The sequence below is a fragment of the Seriola lalandi genome, unplaced genomic scaffold (genome assembly GCF_002814215.2).
Source record: "Seriola lalandi dorsalis isolate HSWRI2012SDOR001 ecotype SW California unplaced genomic scaffold, Sedor1 jcf7180002054582, whole genome shotgun sequence".
Taxonomy (NCBI): Eukaryota; Metazoa; Chordata; class Actinopteri; order Carangiformes; family Carangidae; genus Seriola; species Seriola lalandi.
In genome coordinates this window covers 1,783,251-1,802,082 of record NW_019525135.1, presented here as the reverse complement: position 1 = coordinate 1,802,082, position 18,832 = coordinate 1,783,251, and the positions used below count along the sequence as shown (strand labels likewise).

General features: G+C 40.8%; 1 protein-coding gene across 1 annotated transcript in view; it reads right to left on the bottom strand.

The window, feature by feature from the left end:
* Positions 1-1,461: 1,461 nt before the first annotated feature.
* The window catches only part of ctnna2 (catenin (cadherin-associated protein), alpha 2), a 310,610-nt gene continuing 293,239 nt past the window's right edge, over positions 1,462-18,832 (bottom strand). The window contains exons 15-18 of the mRNA XM_023418417.2: positions 13,965-14,146; positions 12,376-12,481; positions 4,516-4,650; positions 1,462-2,598 (exon numbers count right to left, since the gene is read on the bottom strand). Coding sequence (XP_023274185.1) covers positions 2,311-2,598; positions 4,516-4,650; positions 12,376-12,481; positions 13,965-14,146 — 711 coding nt within the window. The 3' untranslated portion in view covers positions 1,462-2,310. The remainder of the gene's footprint in view (positions 2,599-4,515; positions 4,651-12,375; positions 12,482-13,964; positions 14,147-18,832) is intronic.

Genomic DNA, 18,832 nt, shown 5'->3' with positions numbered 1-18,832 from the left:
GAACTAATTCACTGGAACCACTTGGCATGAAGGGAGGTTGAAGCCAGGTCTCAGTGTCTTCCCAAAGACCAGACAAGCTATATAAGCGTCACAATTGTAGAGCGCACACCGATGACTCTTTGCCTTTAGAGATCTCAGACTTCTATATTGAGAGCCCAGAGCATTCCTGGGGTTTCTTTCATGCTGACTGGTGATGTTTCAGACTTCTGTTGAGTCCCAGCTCTCTCAAGGCTCTTCTTCTTTCACCAACACTCCTGTCCTTCCCTCAACAACTCAGCAGGCTTAAGAGAGATTGACAAGGACTTCAGTGGTCAATGCTGGCTTATATACCTGACACAGACTCAGCAGTTAACTTTGAGGCCGTGAGAAACATACACAGCTTTAACTGCTAAATTGATGGATGGCAATCTACCAAACAGTTTTAAGGAACTGTGATCACTACGACCACACTTGGCCCATGTTTGAAATCGTCCCCTAATTTACTACTTCCAATATACACTAGACACACAGATTTGGGACACTCATGTATAAATGTCAGTGTACAAGTTATAAACATCACTTTTTTCACAGTTTTTAAATTTCACACTAGAGAGTCAGACACTCAAATAAAATAAGGGAGGGTATTTGTAGATAGTGCACACTATAGTAAATAGGGAATTATTTCAGACACAACATAAGACTGTCTAAACACAAAGTACCGAAGACGCTGATGGGAATGTCATTAGTTTTACAGGTATTTTGTCATGAGCCAAAGTTTTCAACCACTTGAAATGTTGACCCGATGATGGTGATGGATGAGTTAAGTGATCACCAAGTTATTACAATTCATCCTCTGGGGATCATGAATGTTTGTACCAGATGTGAGATACTTGAGAAACCACAAATGTCAACCCCATAGCAGCACAAGAAGAAAGGTCAGGAGATCACCATATTGTGATTTGGATTCCTGTGGGGAACATGAATGTCTGTACAGAATTTCATGGCAACCAATCTGATAGATATTGAGATATTTCAGTCTTGACCAAAGTGAAGGACCAATAGACAGACTGACCAACACTGGTGTCCTCAGAGCCACACAGATAATATGTCTAGAAAGTATCATATACAGTACATAAAAATCATGGCAGGTGTGGTGGATCTGGTAAAATATCACAAAGATAGCACTAACAGTGCTGACCTATGACTAATTATCTCAAGTCACAGTGGAGTAATGGGCCTTCACCTGTGACCCTGAATCAATATGCCTTTTCTTGTAAGCTTTCAGTACTAATAGATTTTTTTTTTTTCTCTCCTGGAATCTTTTCATCTGCAGGTCTTGCATGGTAATCTGTAATGATTATGTCAGATTGTTCAGATTAATAAAAGCAATCACTGCTATGATACTCACTCACAGATTGATGAAGTAGCCGCTGCAGAGTGCTGCGAATATGACAGCAAGAAAGACACGTGAAACTTGGAGGGTCAAGTTGAGGGATTTATTAGAGAAGGGTGAATATAAAGGTACTGTATGCAGGGATTTCTATTCTCTGAGCAAACCACAACTAGTCAAACCTCTCTGTCTATATTTATACGCTACACAACTTCCAATCAAGGTCATCATAGTTAGTGATGTAATAATTAAATAAATGAATTTAAAAAGGCAATACAATATACCATAAGTGTGCTTCGGAAAACACACCGTATGGATTATTATTATAATCATCAGGAACAAGGAAACTACTTGGATGCCGACACTTCCAGGTATCTTAAACATAAGTTATTCCTAGCACTACAGGTTAACATTCAAATTGAAAAAAAAAAATATCAAGGGGGAACATACCAACACTGATATATTCCCTTTATAATAACTCCTCTACTGAACCATTCAGGATTTCCATTCAGACAGTTTAAATGTGTATACAAGCAGCCAGTCAGTAGCACGTTAATGATATAGCTAGAACATCAACTGCCACAAATTTTTTAAATGCCACTCTTCCTCCTCTGATATGTTTCTTTTTTTTTAAACTCCCATATTTTCAAAAGTAGTTGTGTTTGTGTCACATTTTGGATCTCACATATTAAGCTACAATAAGATCGATAAATAGTGTTGGGTGTGTGCCGGCTGTCTGCGAGCCTCGAGGCCCGCAGTGTTCACAGGAGCCGCAGTGTGGCAGTTTAATATGTACTGTAGTCCTCCTGAGGTGTCACCAAGCACAAACAGAGGTGGGTTAACACAATGTAAAAAGGGACTTTTTCTTCAACTCGTCAGCGTCATGTTTTGTTGTTTTTCTTGGGTAAGCACGACGTTTTTTCTTTTTCTTTCTTGTTTTCTTAGAAGGAGTCCATGGCCTTGAATTCGCTGAGGGCCTGGACAGGGGAGATGTGTTTCTTCTGGGAGCCTCGTCGCACACGTGTCTGGCACTCCTCGGGCTTCTCCCTTTTTACCAGCGGCTTCTTCTCAGGGGCCTTCATGCGCCAAGACACCACGGGTGAGTTAACCGCTGCTGTGCCGTACACCTTCTGGTACTTGGTGGAGGCTACATAAGATGCCTTTACAGTCAGCACCACTGCGTTCATTAGGTTCTTGGCCGCTTGGATCAGGGAGGTGGCACTATCCAGCTATGAGAGGGCAAGGACAGTTGGAGGGGAAAGAGAGAGAAACACTTAGAGTCAAGTGAAAAAGTTTAACTGTTAAAGGAAAAATCCCATATACATTATTCTTCACCAGGGTCAGTGCGCTCAACAAGAACATTAGGACATATTAGCTACACAGAGCACTTAGGAGGTCTGTGCTGCAACTAGCAATTAAGCAGGATACAAACATGGCCATCGCTATATGACATCTTACTTTAGCAGTTCTTAATTAGCAGAGGCAGGGGTCAGGTGTACCTCTGTCTCCGTCTGTTTTGTTTGGCTGACATTTAAGGGTCGGTGGCCAGTGGGCCTCCTCCTACCCCATGCCGAGACGAGTCAACTGTGCAGATTTAATGAGTGTGGACTCCAGCTGGCCACCATGAAAAGGTTAAAATCTCAGCAGGGCTTACATATCTCATGTGAGACAAACTATAATAGAGTCCTGAGAAATCATGAAGAACTGTAGCAGCACAAGATGCAAGAAAATCCAAAGCAAAAATAAAAGCCAAGTCTGATTTTAATTAGAGGAACAAATCAAACTAAGACAGTTAATAAGGACATTCTTTACAGATAAAACAGTGGGAATGTACTGATTCCATTTTTTCTCTCCTGAATAAAAAATCTGATACCTAAATTCAGGATATTGGCAGATAGAGAGAATGGTAAAGCTTTTTTGTCCACTTTAAGTTAGAACTGGACTTTCTTTTAAAGTTCTACAAATTTTAATTATGTTGTTATATTGTGTATATTGTGAGGTTTTGAAAACTGAACTGAAGACAGTTATGAAAATGTATTTAATGTGGATCATTGTACTCTACAGCATGTCTGTCTGGCCTGGAAGAGGGATCCCTCCTCTGTCCTTCCCGAGGTTTCTCTATTTTCTCTCTTTCTCCACTTCCTTATCCAAATTGAGGGTCTAAGGATGGAGGGTCTCATGTGCTGTAAAGATTGTAAAACGCTAATTTGCGTTTTGTGAATGAAAATTTACTTAATATCCATATTATCAGTTTAATAAGGTTTAATAAGGTCACTGTATAGGACACACACACACACACACACACACACACACACACACACACAGATCAATAAAGAGAGCTAAAAGTTTATTGTGCGATCAAGTTTTAGAGGGAATTACAGTTCACCACATGATTATGCTGATAGAGAAGTTTTCTCTTTAAAATGAAAACCATGTGACAGCTACATGTGACTGCAGCTGGAACATGTATCGAATAACTTTCCTTTGGTTTGAACAAGTATTTCCTAGCTTTATGAAGAGATAAAATCCCTTCATATAGACATCTATTAGCTTTGCAGGTGGATTTGGTAAGATAGATGACATATTACTATGAGATCAAACTAATCAATGTTTTTTCATTAATACTACGTTTTGAAATAGAGAATATGCAGCAAATGCATCATGTGTCCTCTTTATCTTTCAAGGAATAAAATTATATTTTTAAGATTAAAATTTACCTTGTTTGTGTTTCATTGCTAAACATTGAACATATAGTTTCTGTACGTTGGGAAAAAAAAAATTATGAAAGGTTTAAATGCCAAGTGCAAGCAATGTGGGATAACTGTCTGATTTTACTTTGAGCTGTGATAATAGGGTTCATGAGGCATAAAAAATAGAAATGGAAAAAAAAAGCCTGCGGTGCATCTTTCTGGTATTATTAGATAGTAATCGGTCTGAAATAATTGCATCAGCCTTAATATGCATGACCCTTCATCTGGTCTTCCAAGCTTAATCCTGACCTTGAACTAAAAGGTTTGCCCACCCGCAGTGCACAGCATAAAAACTGTCTGAAATTAACCAAGTCTAGTGACTCAAGTCTAAAAGCCTATCAAGAGCATCAGTGATAATGAAGCTGGTCATGTGCCGCTCTGTGTGGACAGACTTACCCCAGACACGATGAGCTCCCCTCCCAGGTTCTGAACCTCAGCTTTCACCTTGCTGCAAATGTTAAGCTGATGACAGTACAAGGCAATTCTTTGCAGGTAGGCCAGCAAATCCTGCTTGCATGCTGAATCAGGGCACTGAATGGAAAAGAGGCACAAAGAAAAACACAGTCAAAACACACACCCACATAAGAATAACAGCTATAAGTGGACATTGGATTTTACTAAGGAATTGAAAAGGTATTAAGTGTATTTTGTCATAATTATCATAGAAATTGTTTAGTTATGGCCAAAAACATGTTTTGTGAGGACACAGCACAGGGTCATTTGCAATTTGAAGTGGACGCTTGTGCCATATTTAAAGACATTCCCTCAAGGCAATCTTGATATATCGGATCACAAGAGTGGGACGGACAACCTGAAAACATAATGCCTCCGGCCCGGCCACAGCTGTTGTTGGTGTGGAGACATAACAAACATGCAATTGATTTGAGCTGAGCGACACATTGGCCAAAATGCAAACTAGCATAGTGACATCTCACTCCTTGTTTGGAGAGCCATGCTATATTTCATGTAAAAACAGAATCATCTGTGATGAACAAAGAGCCAACGACAAGACAGGATATGTAATTATATCATGACAGAAATTAAAACCACCAAAGCACTTGATTTGTGGTTGAGCCATAGAATTTGGAGGACATAAAAGGTCTTTGGCTTATTGTCAAAATCTAAAGCTGTTTCCCCAAACAGGCTTAAGATGTGTGTTCTCTACCAAATTGGATTGTTATAGAACTCATGGTTTCTGATGTTGAGGCCTTTTTGAAGCAGAGAACCAAGAACAGCAATCCTGACGAAAATAGTAGGGTTCCACTGTTTTGGGTTGCTAATTACATTTCTTTGCACTGGAAGATGTTGCTTTTTTTTCAGTCGTGGTTTGATGCAGGTAACGGTTTCAAAGCCAAGTTGTTTCACTGCAGGGTGTCAGGCTCATTCATTTCACATACAACAAGAGTGTCACAGCATGCTGCACCAGAAGAAAACAGATCAATCGACAATGAACGGACTAATATTTAGAAGCACATGAAGACACATGAGGCTGTTGTATGTGTCTCTCTTCTTCTTCTCCTTTTCTTTGGAAGAAGTTCTGACCTGGTCCTGCTGGCCTTTGTGCTACTTCAGTGGTGTAGAACCCAGTCATACAGTGCAGCAAATGGACCAACAGGGAATACGAGGACAGTCTCCTCAGATCTCCTACTATTACACAGTTTGCCCCTATTATTCCATCTGGAAGCCTTCCAGGGCTCAAGCTATGGCCCACTAAGCTCCCAGTGGGTTAAGAACACTGCATCAGCTGCCTAAACACTGTGAGCATCATTTTGTAGCAACACCTTTCTTCTAGCCATTAATATTAAACGGTCCTAACTAGGACATTCAGTAGCATCACTGTATGGGGAAATGCACAGCTCATTTCCTTGTCTTGTGGGCTCCGGTACAGGGGGATGGCAAGTTAAATATCAAGAATGTGATATGTATATACCAGCTCCAGAACTAGCAGCTTTGTTGGCCGCCCATCTTCTCTCCTTCTCACTGAGGAAAGGCCTCTCGTGCCAGGACAAATAGTATTGATTGGCCACAAGTGCTCACAAATAGCGAGTAAAACACTGTCCTCCTGTTGTCTGGTGAAATGTTTGTTACTACAGTCTACAAATAGAATTGCAAAGAGCAATTCAATGCATGGTTCACATTTATAGTTATGGCCACTATCAGAGCAGGACGTTCAACAACACAGTGAATAAGACCAGAGTTGCCACCAGCACCAGTTTCATCTCAATAAGTGTCGCTGAATGCAGACTGAGGTGGAGCTGCTAGCTCATAGAGCAGCCAGTGAAGCCTTGGGCATTATCACTGCACCACCAGTCCTGGCTAGCATCACAGCTAACTGCACTTCATGCTCCTGGCACACCACGAACACACACACACACACACACACACACACACACACACACACACACACACACACACACACACACACACACACACACACACACAGCTGCTCCAGGCATGTTTCATGCAGACTGACACAATTGTTCCCTATTGTACCGTTGACTAATAGTTAATTTCTTCCACAGATTCGCTGTTGATGTAAATAAACTGTATGGTCCATTACTTTGCCAGGGCCATTGAAGCTCTCTGTCTCTCTCTCTCTCTTTCTCTTTGTCCTTCATAGTGTAACAACATTCATTACTGACTAGTGAGAAAACTGGGCTATGGCCTGATTTTACTCAGCTTTCTGAAACTCCTTCTGACCTCAGCACTTCTCTCCACATGTTGGTATTTTTTTGTTTGACAAAAAGGTGATAAATCTCCTTAATTTTGTTGTTGTTGTTGTTTTTTTCTGCATAATTAGGGCCAGAACGAATGAAACAGGCTCACTGTGGAAATTCAGGACCATGATGTGAACTCTGTTCCTGAGTGTGGCAGTCTGTCAAAACACCACTCACACCTCACTCTGATGTTGCATTTATAGGCATGGTGAGACTGTCCTTTCCTAAATTATTAAGAGTGTAAAAAGTAATTTCTAGCCTTTCTATGTTCTTATTTCTTCATTCATTCATTACATATCCAATAGTAGACAAAGACAAAAGAGAGGGAGGACAGAAATGAATTAAATAAAAGTGCTATGACAGATTCAAATTGAGCATGTTATACAGTTATAGAATATGCCTTCTAGCTGACTGGACCACTGCAGTGCCTCTGACAGTCACCTGTCAGTTACTTCAAGAAAGCATGTGATCTTTCTATTTGCTCATCCAGCCTTTGGCATCATATCTATAGAAGACTGAGCATTTTCCTATTCTAGTGCCTACGGAAACCACTTATTATATTTAAATGTTTTCCTTCTTCCTTCTGTTATATTCCACCGTCTGGAAAAAGTATAATGGAGCACTGTGAAATAACAGAGCAACCCGAGAAACCTGGTGTTACCATTCATGAATATCGTTTAAACATCCTGTTCTTTATAAAAATTATTTGTGAAAATGATCAAATATTTCACAATAAAAATGTGGAAATATACAGAAAAGTCTGAAAAAAAACCCCATTACTTTTATAAAAGCAATACGTTTTCCTTTCCTCCTCTAATCATCTTGTGACCTCCTGAGATTAATGCGACCCTGAGGTTGGGAACCACTGAGAAGCCACCGTGACTGTGCTAATCACAATTCCTAAATACCAAAAGATCAGGCTCATCCCCTTCAATTAGCAGGGTTCCTATCTAATGTACACACCCAAAACCTACTGACAGACATTGGTATTAGCTGAGACACAATATGACTCTTAATTTTGAAGGATTACATGCTTCCTTTATGCATCCAGATTTTTAAAAATTAAACATTGTATCTAAAGGGATGAGGAAAGACCATAACATACTATATGGTATGTGTCGTAAGATGTATGATATATGAAGCATGATAAAAGAGATTGCACTTTCGAGAAAATGTAGTCACATTGGCTTTTGAGGTTCACCAAACAAAATAAAAAAGTCATATTGATCAGACTATAAAACAAATCTTTTTCCTCCTGAAAAGCTGAGACAGGATTTCCACTCAGCATTAATTTTTGAAGTTAGTTGGTACTGACTCCTCCCCAGCCAGTTCCCGTTAAAGTGTAGTTTTTGTTTTTAGTGAGAAGCATTTTAATTACACATCAGTCACACTTGGTTTCACTGCTGTCAGTGGAGGCTACAGGAGCTTTGCTCTCGTTGTTCTGCACTCAATGCGACAGAGGCTTCCGCTGTGACAACTAAAGTGAGACCTGGACGTCTGAATGCTTCAGACTTGCATGTGTTTAGCAGCATTTGTAAACAATAACTTGACACTTCTTGACAAGTTCTACAAGACACCACCCCAACTGAAATGAAACTTTTCTTACTGTCCACAAATCCCATCAGACAACCAAAACCAGCACTGAATTGATCCTAATAACAATTAACGTCTGTGTAGCCTCAGCCTCAATTTCTACTCAAAAACTTCTAAAAATACAGCAGTGAGCTACACAGCTGCACTGTGTTATGTTTTCCTTCATTACAATGAACCTTGTCACTGTAGTTTAATTTGAGTCAATCCCATATCCGATGTCCTGCTGCAATAAATAACTGCTTGTACACCAAACTGTTTTAATCCACATCTAAAAATAGTCCCAGAGAATTGTACTATTTACTCCTGTCATTTATATCTGTTAAAAACTAAATTGCTCAGCAGATTTAGTAAAAAAAATAAAAATATTTTCAAGCTTTACATCTCCAGAGGGAATGAATGGGCTTGGGGCTGAATGCAAGAGCAAAGAGTAATGAGAAATTGGACACATTTTGTTTTGGTTTTGGTCTATTAATGGGATTTGTTGACAACGGGGAGAATAAAGCATAACAGCCTTATACTATGATGTTTATTGTTTATGTTTAGCCATACTTTATATAAGAATACTCACCTTGATATAACTACACAAGACCTCAAGAGCGACCACCAACACAGCTACATTTTAGGCCAGATGGTGCTGCAGAATTGCTTAGCAATCAAAAACCTCCTGTCTCAGGCAGACTGATAACAACCGTCACATGGCAGAGCTGCTCGTAACACTCAACAATCAATGTATGTCTAACAATAGGTGCTCCTAATGTCATACAGCTGGCTTCCTCCGTTTACTGTATAGTGTGTCTATAGGAGGCCTATTTAAAGAATGAAACAGAGGAGGGAACATGGAGTGGGAAAAAAAAAGAGTAGAAAAAAAAAGGCACTGCTGGAGTGAAATGGGGTGAGATGCCTCGAGGGTTTTTTCTACGTCAAGTGCTGTGCTTAAATGACTATGAAAGAGCTCGCCGTCCTTCCACCCTTCCACGCAGAAATTCCTTCTGCTTCACACGTGTTCATCAATAGGGCTGATGTGGAGTCATGGCAACAAGGTTTGCTACTTAAGGGACCTGTCTGAAAGCACCGGAGCAGCCTTTATTCCTACTGTCAAGCTACAGCCCTCTCGGCCAGTACAGGTTACGTACCGTAATGTGTGAATGCAAAATGCTTGTCTTCTTCATCCAGAATAAATACAAATAATCAAGGTCATGTTAGTTCTTGTGTAATACCATTAACATGCTTGATAAAAGCAAACTTTTGCTGTTTTAACTTTTGCTAATTCATTCCATTTACTGAATGGCATGGCAGAAAGATGCCCCAAATGCCTCACATGAAAACATTTTTATAATAAAATACATGCCAGAAGTGAAAAGGTCCTCCAGCCCCTCTTTATTTCCTGATCATAGCTCTGATGTCTCTGGAAGTGTAACAGAAGGCTTTGAATATTCAGTAAACACTGGTCTAGGAACCATTTAAGTGAGAATTAAAAATGGCAAGCCACCTGCTCTTTCATTACAGCAACTGTTGATTCAGACACGGGCTCTGCCAGTGATTTGCCATGTGACAGATTCACTCCCACCTAAACCCTGTTTACACTGATCATCACTCGGCAGCCTACAAGCCAAGACGTGAATACATAAGCACACAGAGATAAGTTCATGCTTCCTTTGTCCTTTCTGTCCCAGATCCAGGGGAGACCTGCATTCTGAGACAAATATTCTCACAAATGGAAAAATGCAAGAATCTTTATATACAAGGCTCAAACAGGCTGAAACTCCTACTTTTCATCTCTCTGTTTGTGGTAATTACTGCATAACAGACAAAGTTATGAATTCACAGCCTGAAACTTTGTTCTGTGGTGAAATATGCTCTGGAGAGGAGGACAGAGTGACATGATAAGAGCAGTGACTAAAGACGCCTTCTGGTCAGTTGAAAGCTTAGCATACTCCACGGCCACTCAAACTGACAGGCAGTCTGCTGTGTGCTAACAGCAGAGTATTGTTGTGAAGTCACATATTGTCACAAGAAGGCGCGGGATGAAGAAGCTGTACAGTAGATGGAGAAAAACAATCTCTTCAATTCTGGTATATTGCACCATGAGCGACATTTTTCTGTATGTACTTCAATCTAACCACCTGTGTGTTTTTGAATTAGGGATGCATACAGCACCCTGGAAAGGATCACTCCCCCCTGAGTGGTTTTAACAAATTTAAAATGCACTCACAGGAAACAATAATGTAGGCTTGGAAAGGTTAGCAGGTTATTTTCTTAGTTGTCTTCAGGATATCTAAGCAGCTTGACAGCATATTTTAATAAAATTTAGTAGAAAGTTAGGTCATGGGCCGAGTGTTTGTTTTTTCTGGTGCAAATTCAAACTTTGCATTAAATGAAAGCCTTTCTGCCATATGAATCTCAATATCTGTGTGCATTTTGAAAGATTTGGATCCAGATAAAAGTATTAAATTAACATATATGTCATATTAATATATTAAAAATTGATAAAATGACATGTATGACATGACATGATGTAAAAGAGGTAGCTCTCAGTGATAAACCCACAGATACAGAAATTATCATCACACCCTGAAGTTCCCCTCATCTCCACAAAGAGTTGCAGCATCTTATAACTCAATGTTCTGGTTTTCTGGACGGCAACTTTACTGTTTTGGTTCAGTCTGACCACTCCCATTTTTTCAGATACAACAGACAGCTGTTTTCAGCAAAAATGCTCTGATAAACCACAATGTGTACACTGTCTGCTCAGCACCAAACAGCAGACAGGCAAAGCTAGCTGCTGTTAGCTGGTAAGAGCAATGGAGCATTTGGCAGGTAAACAGCCATATTTTTTTTCCTCAAAGGGTTAGAGGAGGTTGGAAGAGAGCAGAAAAGAAAGTGAGTATTGGACTTACATTACGCTATATCTGCTGTGAATAAGCCACTGTTGGCTGATACGTTTGCTATATCAGCTCTCAGCTGTGTTTAAAACTTGTTGCACTGCCCCCCCCAAAAAATCAATTAACACGGGTTTAAAGTAACATTTGAACCTTTATAAAGCTACATTTTAATCATTAAGTGCCTTCTTGTTATCAATATTACATTGAAATCCAAACTCAAGCGCATAAAAGACCAATTTGTGGATTATAATTTAAACCACAAAATAACTCTGAGTGCAGTACCTTGCACGTGCACACTACACCAAAGATAAAGCAGCTTGTTGGTGATCATGTCTGCTGGTCTCAGTGCAGTTGCGGGACTTCAGAGAAATATTTGATTCTAAATTTTGATGTGAGCTTCAGCTTAGCAGCACAGCAAAGAAGCCCAGCATGTGATACTGAAACCAGCGATAATTATTCCAAGGGTTTGCTAGCAAACAGCAGTTGCAATTACAATGACAACAGGCTGCCTTAATAAATCAGCGAGTCTTGTGCCTGAGTTTATTCTCACTGCTTATTAGAGACAGATGAAATGAAGAAGAACATTATGCATGACCTGGAGTGCTGCTAGCATTCTGAAATACCTCCCACTTCATTTGCTGTACACACACGCATACACAGCATACACAGCATACACAGCATACACACCTATTTCTTTTCTCTCCCATCTTCCCTTGGCACAGCACTGATTGATTAGATATTGAAACTGGTCTGTCAGCGTGTTTTAGAGAGGTACTCATCTGATAATGAATGCAACACCTCGGTTGGGAGCTAATTATATTAGAGACACAACTTGGTTCTGCTGTCTTGCTCTCTCAGTGTTGGCCCCATTGGGAGACAAAGTCATGCGGCAACAAAGCCCACCACTCCAGCTGGGCTCATCAATGCTCACATTAAAGATTTCCAATGTCCATGCCCACTTACTCTAAGTCAAAATTTGCTCTGCAGCCACATAAGATGACACAGTCAGACTGGTTGAAAGTATAATAGTAAAAATGACAATGCAAATGGAGTTGTAAAGCTACCTGATCTGCGACAGCACGGGCCAGTTTGTCCATCCTGGAACCAGCCTCTGCAATCTTCTTAGCTGCGTTGATCACATCTGAGGAGTTCTTCAGGGGGCCTTTGCCTCTGGGTAAATCCAAATGGTGACAAAGAAGGAAAGGGGTGAATGTGTGTAGAGGTGCCGAGGCAGAGGACATGCAGAGCTTCCCTTTAAAGACTGAGCTCACTCCTGTGTCACCCAAGCTCGTACAGCGGCTAATTTGCTTTGGCTGGCAACAGGAATATGAGCTATAACAACCAAGAGTCTGTAGATAATGGATGTAACAGATATAGTATACCCTTGTCCCTTATGGTGTATCAGAGACATGCTTTAAAGCACAAGGACACAAAAGACTTATGATTTTAAAAGCTACAACAGTTACATTAGGTAGGGAAGTCAAAAAAAGAAAAGTAGAAAAGGAATTAATGGCCAACAACTGAGCCTGTTTTCTGTTTTGTGTTGTCTTGATTTGACAGCACAGGGAAAGTTAATGTGGCTAAGATAAGTGTTTTCCTGTGTGTGATGTCTCATCTTTAGGCAGTGGTAATCTGAAGTTTCCACTCAGTTTGTTCATTTCAATCTGAGTCACTGGGGTCAATGCCAAGTAATAATGGTGCAGTCACAGTACTACAGCCATAATCACTCATGACTAATCACTCATGGCTCAAATTTTTTATTTCTTTGGTTCTTTTAGGTTAGTTTCATGCCCTGTAATTGTGGAGTGGATCAGAGACAGATATCCATCAGTTTGGCATTAGGGATTTCCCAGATACGTTAAGCCTAGATGGAACAGATTGAAATTAAAGCTATTGGCTTTTAGTAAACATACACAAGAAGACTTGAAATGCAAACAGATAATCTGTTACAGTATATCTTTGAATCACAGCATTGCTACACAGTCTGATTAAAACGGAGGTTATCTGGGTCACTTTGTCTCTAACAAACAGTTTAGAGCTAGGGTATGGAGCACCTGCGAAGGCAGGAGTGTCTCTCAGAAATCCCACTTGTCACTTTATGTACGTAAAGCTGCCGTTTTTTTTAAATATAAATTATGGGTCACAAAGTTATTTGTATGAGAGAGGGCTGACCCACAGAAAATTACCTGCTGTTGCCCTCAGCTGTACAGATCTTTTCAGCATTTTTCAGCTCACAGTTTTGGTTTCATGGCGCACAGCTTTTCTGTTTTGGTTCATTCTCAACACTTTAATCAACTTGTTCACAGATACAGCAGCAAAAAACCCCTAAAAAACCAAATAAAAAAAACATAAAACATCTTTACACACATTGTATACTATCTACCCAGCAAATGGCAGAAAGACACAGCTAGTAACTAGAGACCATCTTTTGATGGGATCACACCAGCTGCGGTGCCCGTAAACATGTTGATGTTCTGGAGTTTGTGTATCTGCTAGATGTGCGATTAAGCAACAGTTTGCTAACAAATTAGCCATATTAACTTAAATTGTGATAATACATGAGTGTTAGGATTACATCGTGTTTCTGGTACATGTAAGTGTCCAAAAAGTCAGTCAGCTTAAAATTTTGTTGCTTTGTGCTTGTCACTTTTACCTGGTGAAGTCAGTCATCTCCATCATGATCATGCACATCTGCTTGGCCAGCACAATGATGTCATTGCCGTTGTCATCCCATTTGGCCACTTCTGCATCTAGCTTGCATTTCTCCTGTCTGAAGCTCTCCACCTGCTCAGCAATCTTGGCCTTCTCCTCCTGGGGAAGCTGTGCCATGATGGCCTGCAGGCAACACAGGAGTGTGGAGGAAATAAAAGCATTAGAAGAGAAGGAAGAGGTTGTTAGGGGAGTAAATTTGAGCAGAATAAATTTGGAACATGGCTCAGAAAGAGGGAAATGCCAGAAGAGAAGAATTTAGGTAAAGGAGGCAGATAAGGTTGTGGAGGACAGAACGATAGGGGAATGAGGAAAGGGGCGAATAAGAAGAGGGATTAGTTAAGGAGAAAGAGTATAAAGGGAAGTTTATAAAAGCTGTAGCGCCATTTGTTCTATTTTTTTTCCTGTCCAGTCTACTTTTTAATCCGCCCTACAAAACTTGAACATTAAGTTTAGAGTCTGACTATCCCTGCCCTTCTGAAATGCTTCAAAATAAAGTTCTAAACTTTACATTTAATGGCTGGACCTTTTCAAACCCCATGACATCTTATACCCATAAAGAGCAAATCCATTTTTGCCTTCATTTTTTTTCCTCGATGAGAATACATTTGCTCTCTCAGCGGCCTTTGGGGGCAGGTACAAAATGGCATAAATCTTGTGGCAAGGTCACAGGCGCAGTAAGGACCTGGTATTATTTGGGAGATAAATGTATAATTACCTCAGCTTCTTAGACCAGAGAATGAATAATGCATTTGTTCAACATTATGTCAGGGAGGTGAGATGGAAGGAAGAGTAACCTGGTTTCCATTAGGTCGATTCTATTGACTTGAGAGGCAGAGAGAAAACGAGTACAGTAAAAAAAGAAAAGTCACCATTCATTGTTTTTTAACCTCATCTATTATTGACTGTCCTCCAAGAATTGCTATTCTCTTAATGAAATAATCGCCCTTGTCCTCCTTTTCCCTCTCTCACAGCTAAGCTGGTGCATGGTGGCACGTGGTGAGCTCTGTGAGAAAGTGCATCACATTTTTCCAAGGAAAATAAGGAAGAGCAGGAGGAAGTAGTCCAAAAGAGAAAACTGAAATGACAACAGATCCATGTGTCCATGAGTTTTGGCCTACTAATCGCTCTGTGAGCAAAGTTGTGCGAAGCTTTGATGGCGGCTCACACAAAAAAACACCAACAAAAAAAAAAAAAAAACAAACAAAAAAAAACGACCCAGAATGACATAAACAAACAAGCAAAACCGGCCCCCTAAAGCCCAGAGTAGATTTCCTCTGCTGCTAGTGCCAAGACACACAAACAACAGTGAAACAGCAAATCCCATTAAACAGCTTGTGGGGTGCAAGCACTGCTCACATTTAAAACAAATACCAAGTTAATATGTATTTGGAGTGCACAATGAAGAATGAGCAATTTAAAACAGACTGGAGATTTCAGCAGGACAAACTTGTATTCACTCTGCAGGTGTGCCTCCTACTTCCCTATCTACATAGATTCATTCACTAATCAGACAGATCCCTAAATTGAATTATTCATTATTGGCTTAGTTAATTAGCACTAATGAAGTTTAATAAACAAATTGTAACCAAAATCTCGAACAAAGAACGTGAAGCTTGCCAGCTAGCTCTGGCAATCAGTCCAAGTCTGCTCACACGGCATTATCGTCTCACTGAAACACCCTTTTTCTTATGCTGTGTACTGAAAGCGCCAGCATACTCTAACAGAGCGCTTGTTGGAGGGTCAAACAGCATTTGGCAAGATATGTGAAAGGTAAATAAGCAGGGTTTGATCTCCTCCCTTAAGCAGTGTTTTTTTTTTCTCGTTCTTTAAACAACAATTTCTGTCACATTTTGTGTGTGCAAACAAGTGCTTCATGACGCTATGAATGCCTTCAAGGGAAGACTGGAAAGCCTGCGCTGTTATCCCCATATGTAAACAATTATGCACTCACCTCAAACGTATGCTGACACTTGCTGCTGTTCATACTGCATTTCAAAAGCCCCACTGCCACCCCAGCATTCACCTGCAGGCTCTGAATCTATGCTGGATTTCACTGGCGGGGAAGTTAGTATCATCACTCGCCACTGCTCTGCTGAGCGTGCTGTTTCCTTGTGGGGAGCAACAAGGTCAGAGCCTAGATGCCAAATATCAACACTGCACATTTACTCCATTCACATAATAATCTACATCACCGGCTGATCTGATGCAAATCAGTGTAAATAATTGTACAAATATTTATAAATATAACTAGAAAAGTCATTTTAGTCCAGACACTTTGCTTGTGCTCTCAGCTTGTGGTCCTGGGTAATCTGAAGCACCCTGGGGTGTGGTTTCCTAATTACGTGTTCATGTTTAATGTAGCCAAAAATATCATGTAGGCAATGCTGTACTGTAATTGCTGTCTAATCAATAGCGACACAGGTGAGCGCTCTGTGCCACCAGGCAGATCTCTCTGACCTGCAGACTGGAGTGTGGTCGTTAGCATATCTTTGCTGCTCATTACGTTTCTCACCCCCAACTGTTGAGGCATCAATTATTCACTTATTTCTATAATTACACCATACAGTGTGCCGCCGGTCTCAAAATGGTGGGTACACCATTGAGAAAAAGTACAATTATGGATTTGCTAAACTGCACTCTAACAAGTTAGATAAAGAATGTATGTTGAGAATCAGTGTAGTTTTATGTAAGTGCAATCAAAATGCCATCCTCTGCACATAAGAACTGCATTAAACCAAAATGGAGCTTTCTCCCAAAAAAAGTCTCTTCAAACTCAAGAATTTGGATTGAAAATTCCTTTTCTAAAATTAGGGATCAAGGAAGGTTGGGGAGAGAGAGTGAGGGATTTGGTTGGTATTGCGATTCACTCTGAAAATGGTGTGACAAAAGAGAGAGAACATCAGGGAGGAAGAAAAAGAGAGAGAGAGAAAGAGAGAGGGAGGTCGGTTCTGAATACAAAAGAAAACTGCAGCACAGGGGTAAACATATGAGCCAATTGGGACGTCAGGGGAGCAGGAAGGCACTTGGTGAAGCCCCACCTACCTCCCTCCTCTCCCATGCTCTCTAGAATTCACTTATCCCCAAATCCCTTCCCCTACTTTACTGATAACAACAAGGAGCGGGCCTTGGGAGCTTAACATAGTGGCAAATCCGGCCGAGGGGTGCTGTGCCAATACACTCTGCGACTCGGCTACGTCTGCAGGGATTAGAGCGCTTTCCGGGTTTCTTCACCGAGCGCGGCGTCTTGAAATGACTTTAATTTGTTTCATTTGAAATAAACTGCCCAGACACTCAGAGTTCAATTTTATGGATGACCTATCAACAGTGTTATCCAATCATTGTGTTAAGAGATGTTGTATGTGTGTGTGTGTATGTGTGTGTGTGTGTATGGGGGGGGGGGGGGGGGGGGGGGGCTTTGTGTTTGCCTCCCTGTGCATTATCCGTGGTGTGTTGTAGAAGGAGAGTTTGCGTCTGCATGTTCTAATAGAAAGAGACACTATGTACAGGCCTCCTTCCCCTGTGTGTTTTTCTGCTTACTCATTATGCATGTTTGCTCTAATAACTTAGCTTTATGCGTAAGTATAATAGAAGTGACAAGTGGAGCACCACACAAGGCACAGCACTGGGAACAAAGCCTCCTGGGACTGCCCGGACCTGATTTGATTTCTTTCTACGCTGAGCAAGAGGGAGACAGTGAGATCCAGAAAGTGAGAGGGAGATATCACGCCTGTGTCCTGTGTGTGATTCCCGCTCACTGGAGGGGCTTGGAGGGATCATGACTGTAAACCTCAATGTGCTCATGTCAGCTCCTATGGAGAAAATGGATTACGCTTCCTCTTGTCTGTTTGAATAGAAAACACAGCACCAGCGTGCACTTGGCATGACCGTAAGAGGACATCAAGCTTTATCCTGACACGACAGGCTCAGGCCGACTGGGCAGATCACCAGTGGTTCACGGCAAACACATCTTTTATGGATGTGCTTGCCTTCTGCGTGTGTAAATGTTTAGTCTCTGAGGGCATAACAGTGTCTATGAGTGGAAAAACAGGCGATATCAATTAACTGCGTGAGAGGCCTTGTCAGTATGCCAGATGTATAGTATGCTCTACACGATAGCGTGAACTAAATATGCATATAGGGGTATAAACGTTTGATAACACGCTGCAATACATTGTCGGGTTTTTATTCGATGCGAGCTTGAGTGCAAAGCTTGCTTATGTGTTAAGTGTTCTTGAACAATCATTATATTTAGCCACGTCATCTTCCTAATCCACTTTATATCACTGTATTACAGTAACAAGTTATGACAAAGGGACACGCTGTGACTTCAAACTGTTCCCAAGAAGAGCTGCCCACTCAAAGCACAGCCGAGTGCCAGGAGAACGAGTTAACAGTTTGGTGCTGTGAAGCTGCTTTGTGCTGCAGCGCTGGTGCGTCTAAGCTCAGATGGTCTTGCAATGTTACTCTGCGGGAGCCTTAGTGGGAGTATACATACAACAAACTCAAAGCACTTCACACCCAGGACCCCCACAGTCATCCTGGAGCTGCTATCGTGCACCCAAAACCTGGGTTTGTTCTCTCTTCTCATGGTTGGAATTCAGATTTGACAGCGTTGTATCTTGGTTTAGCAGTTGAACTGAGCAATTAAACAAAACTTTCTTTCCCTACTACTTAGGAGTTCTGCAAAAATGGTTACACATGGGTGTAAAAAATCAATTATATTTTACTTTAAACACATCAGAAGTTCATATTTTACATTTTAGTATATATTATAATATTAGTATGCATTACGGCAATAAAAGACATTGT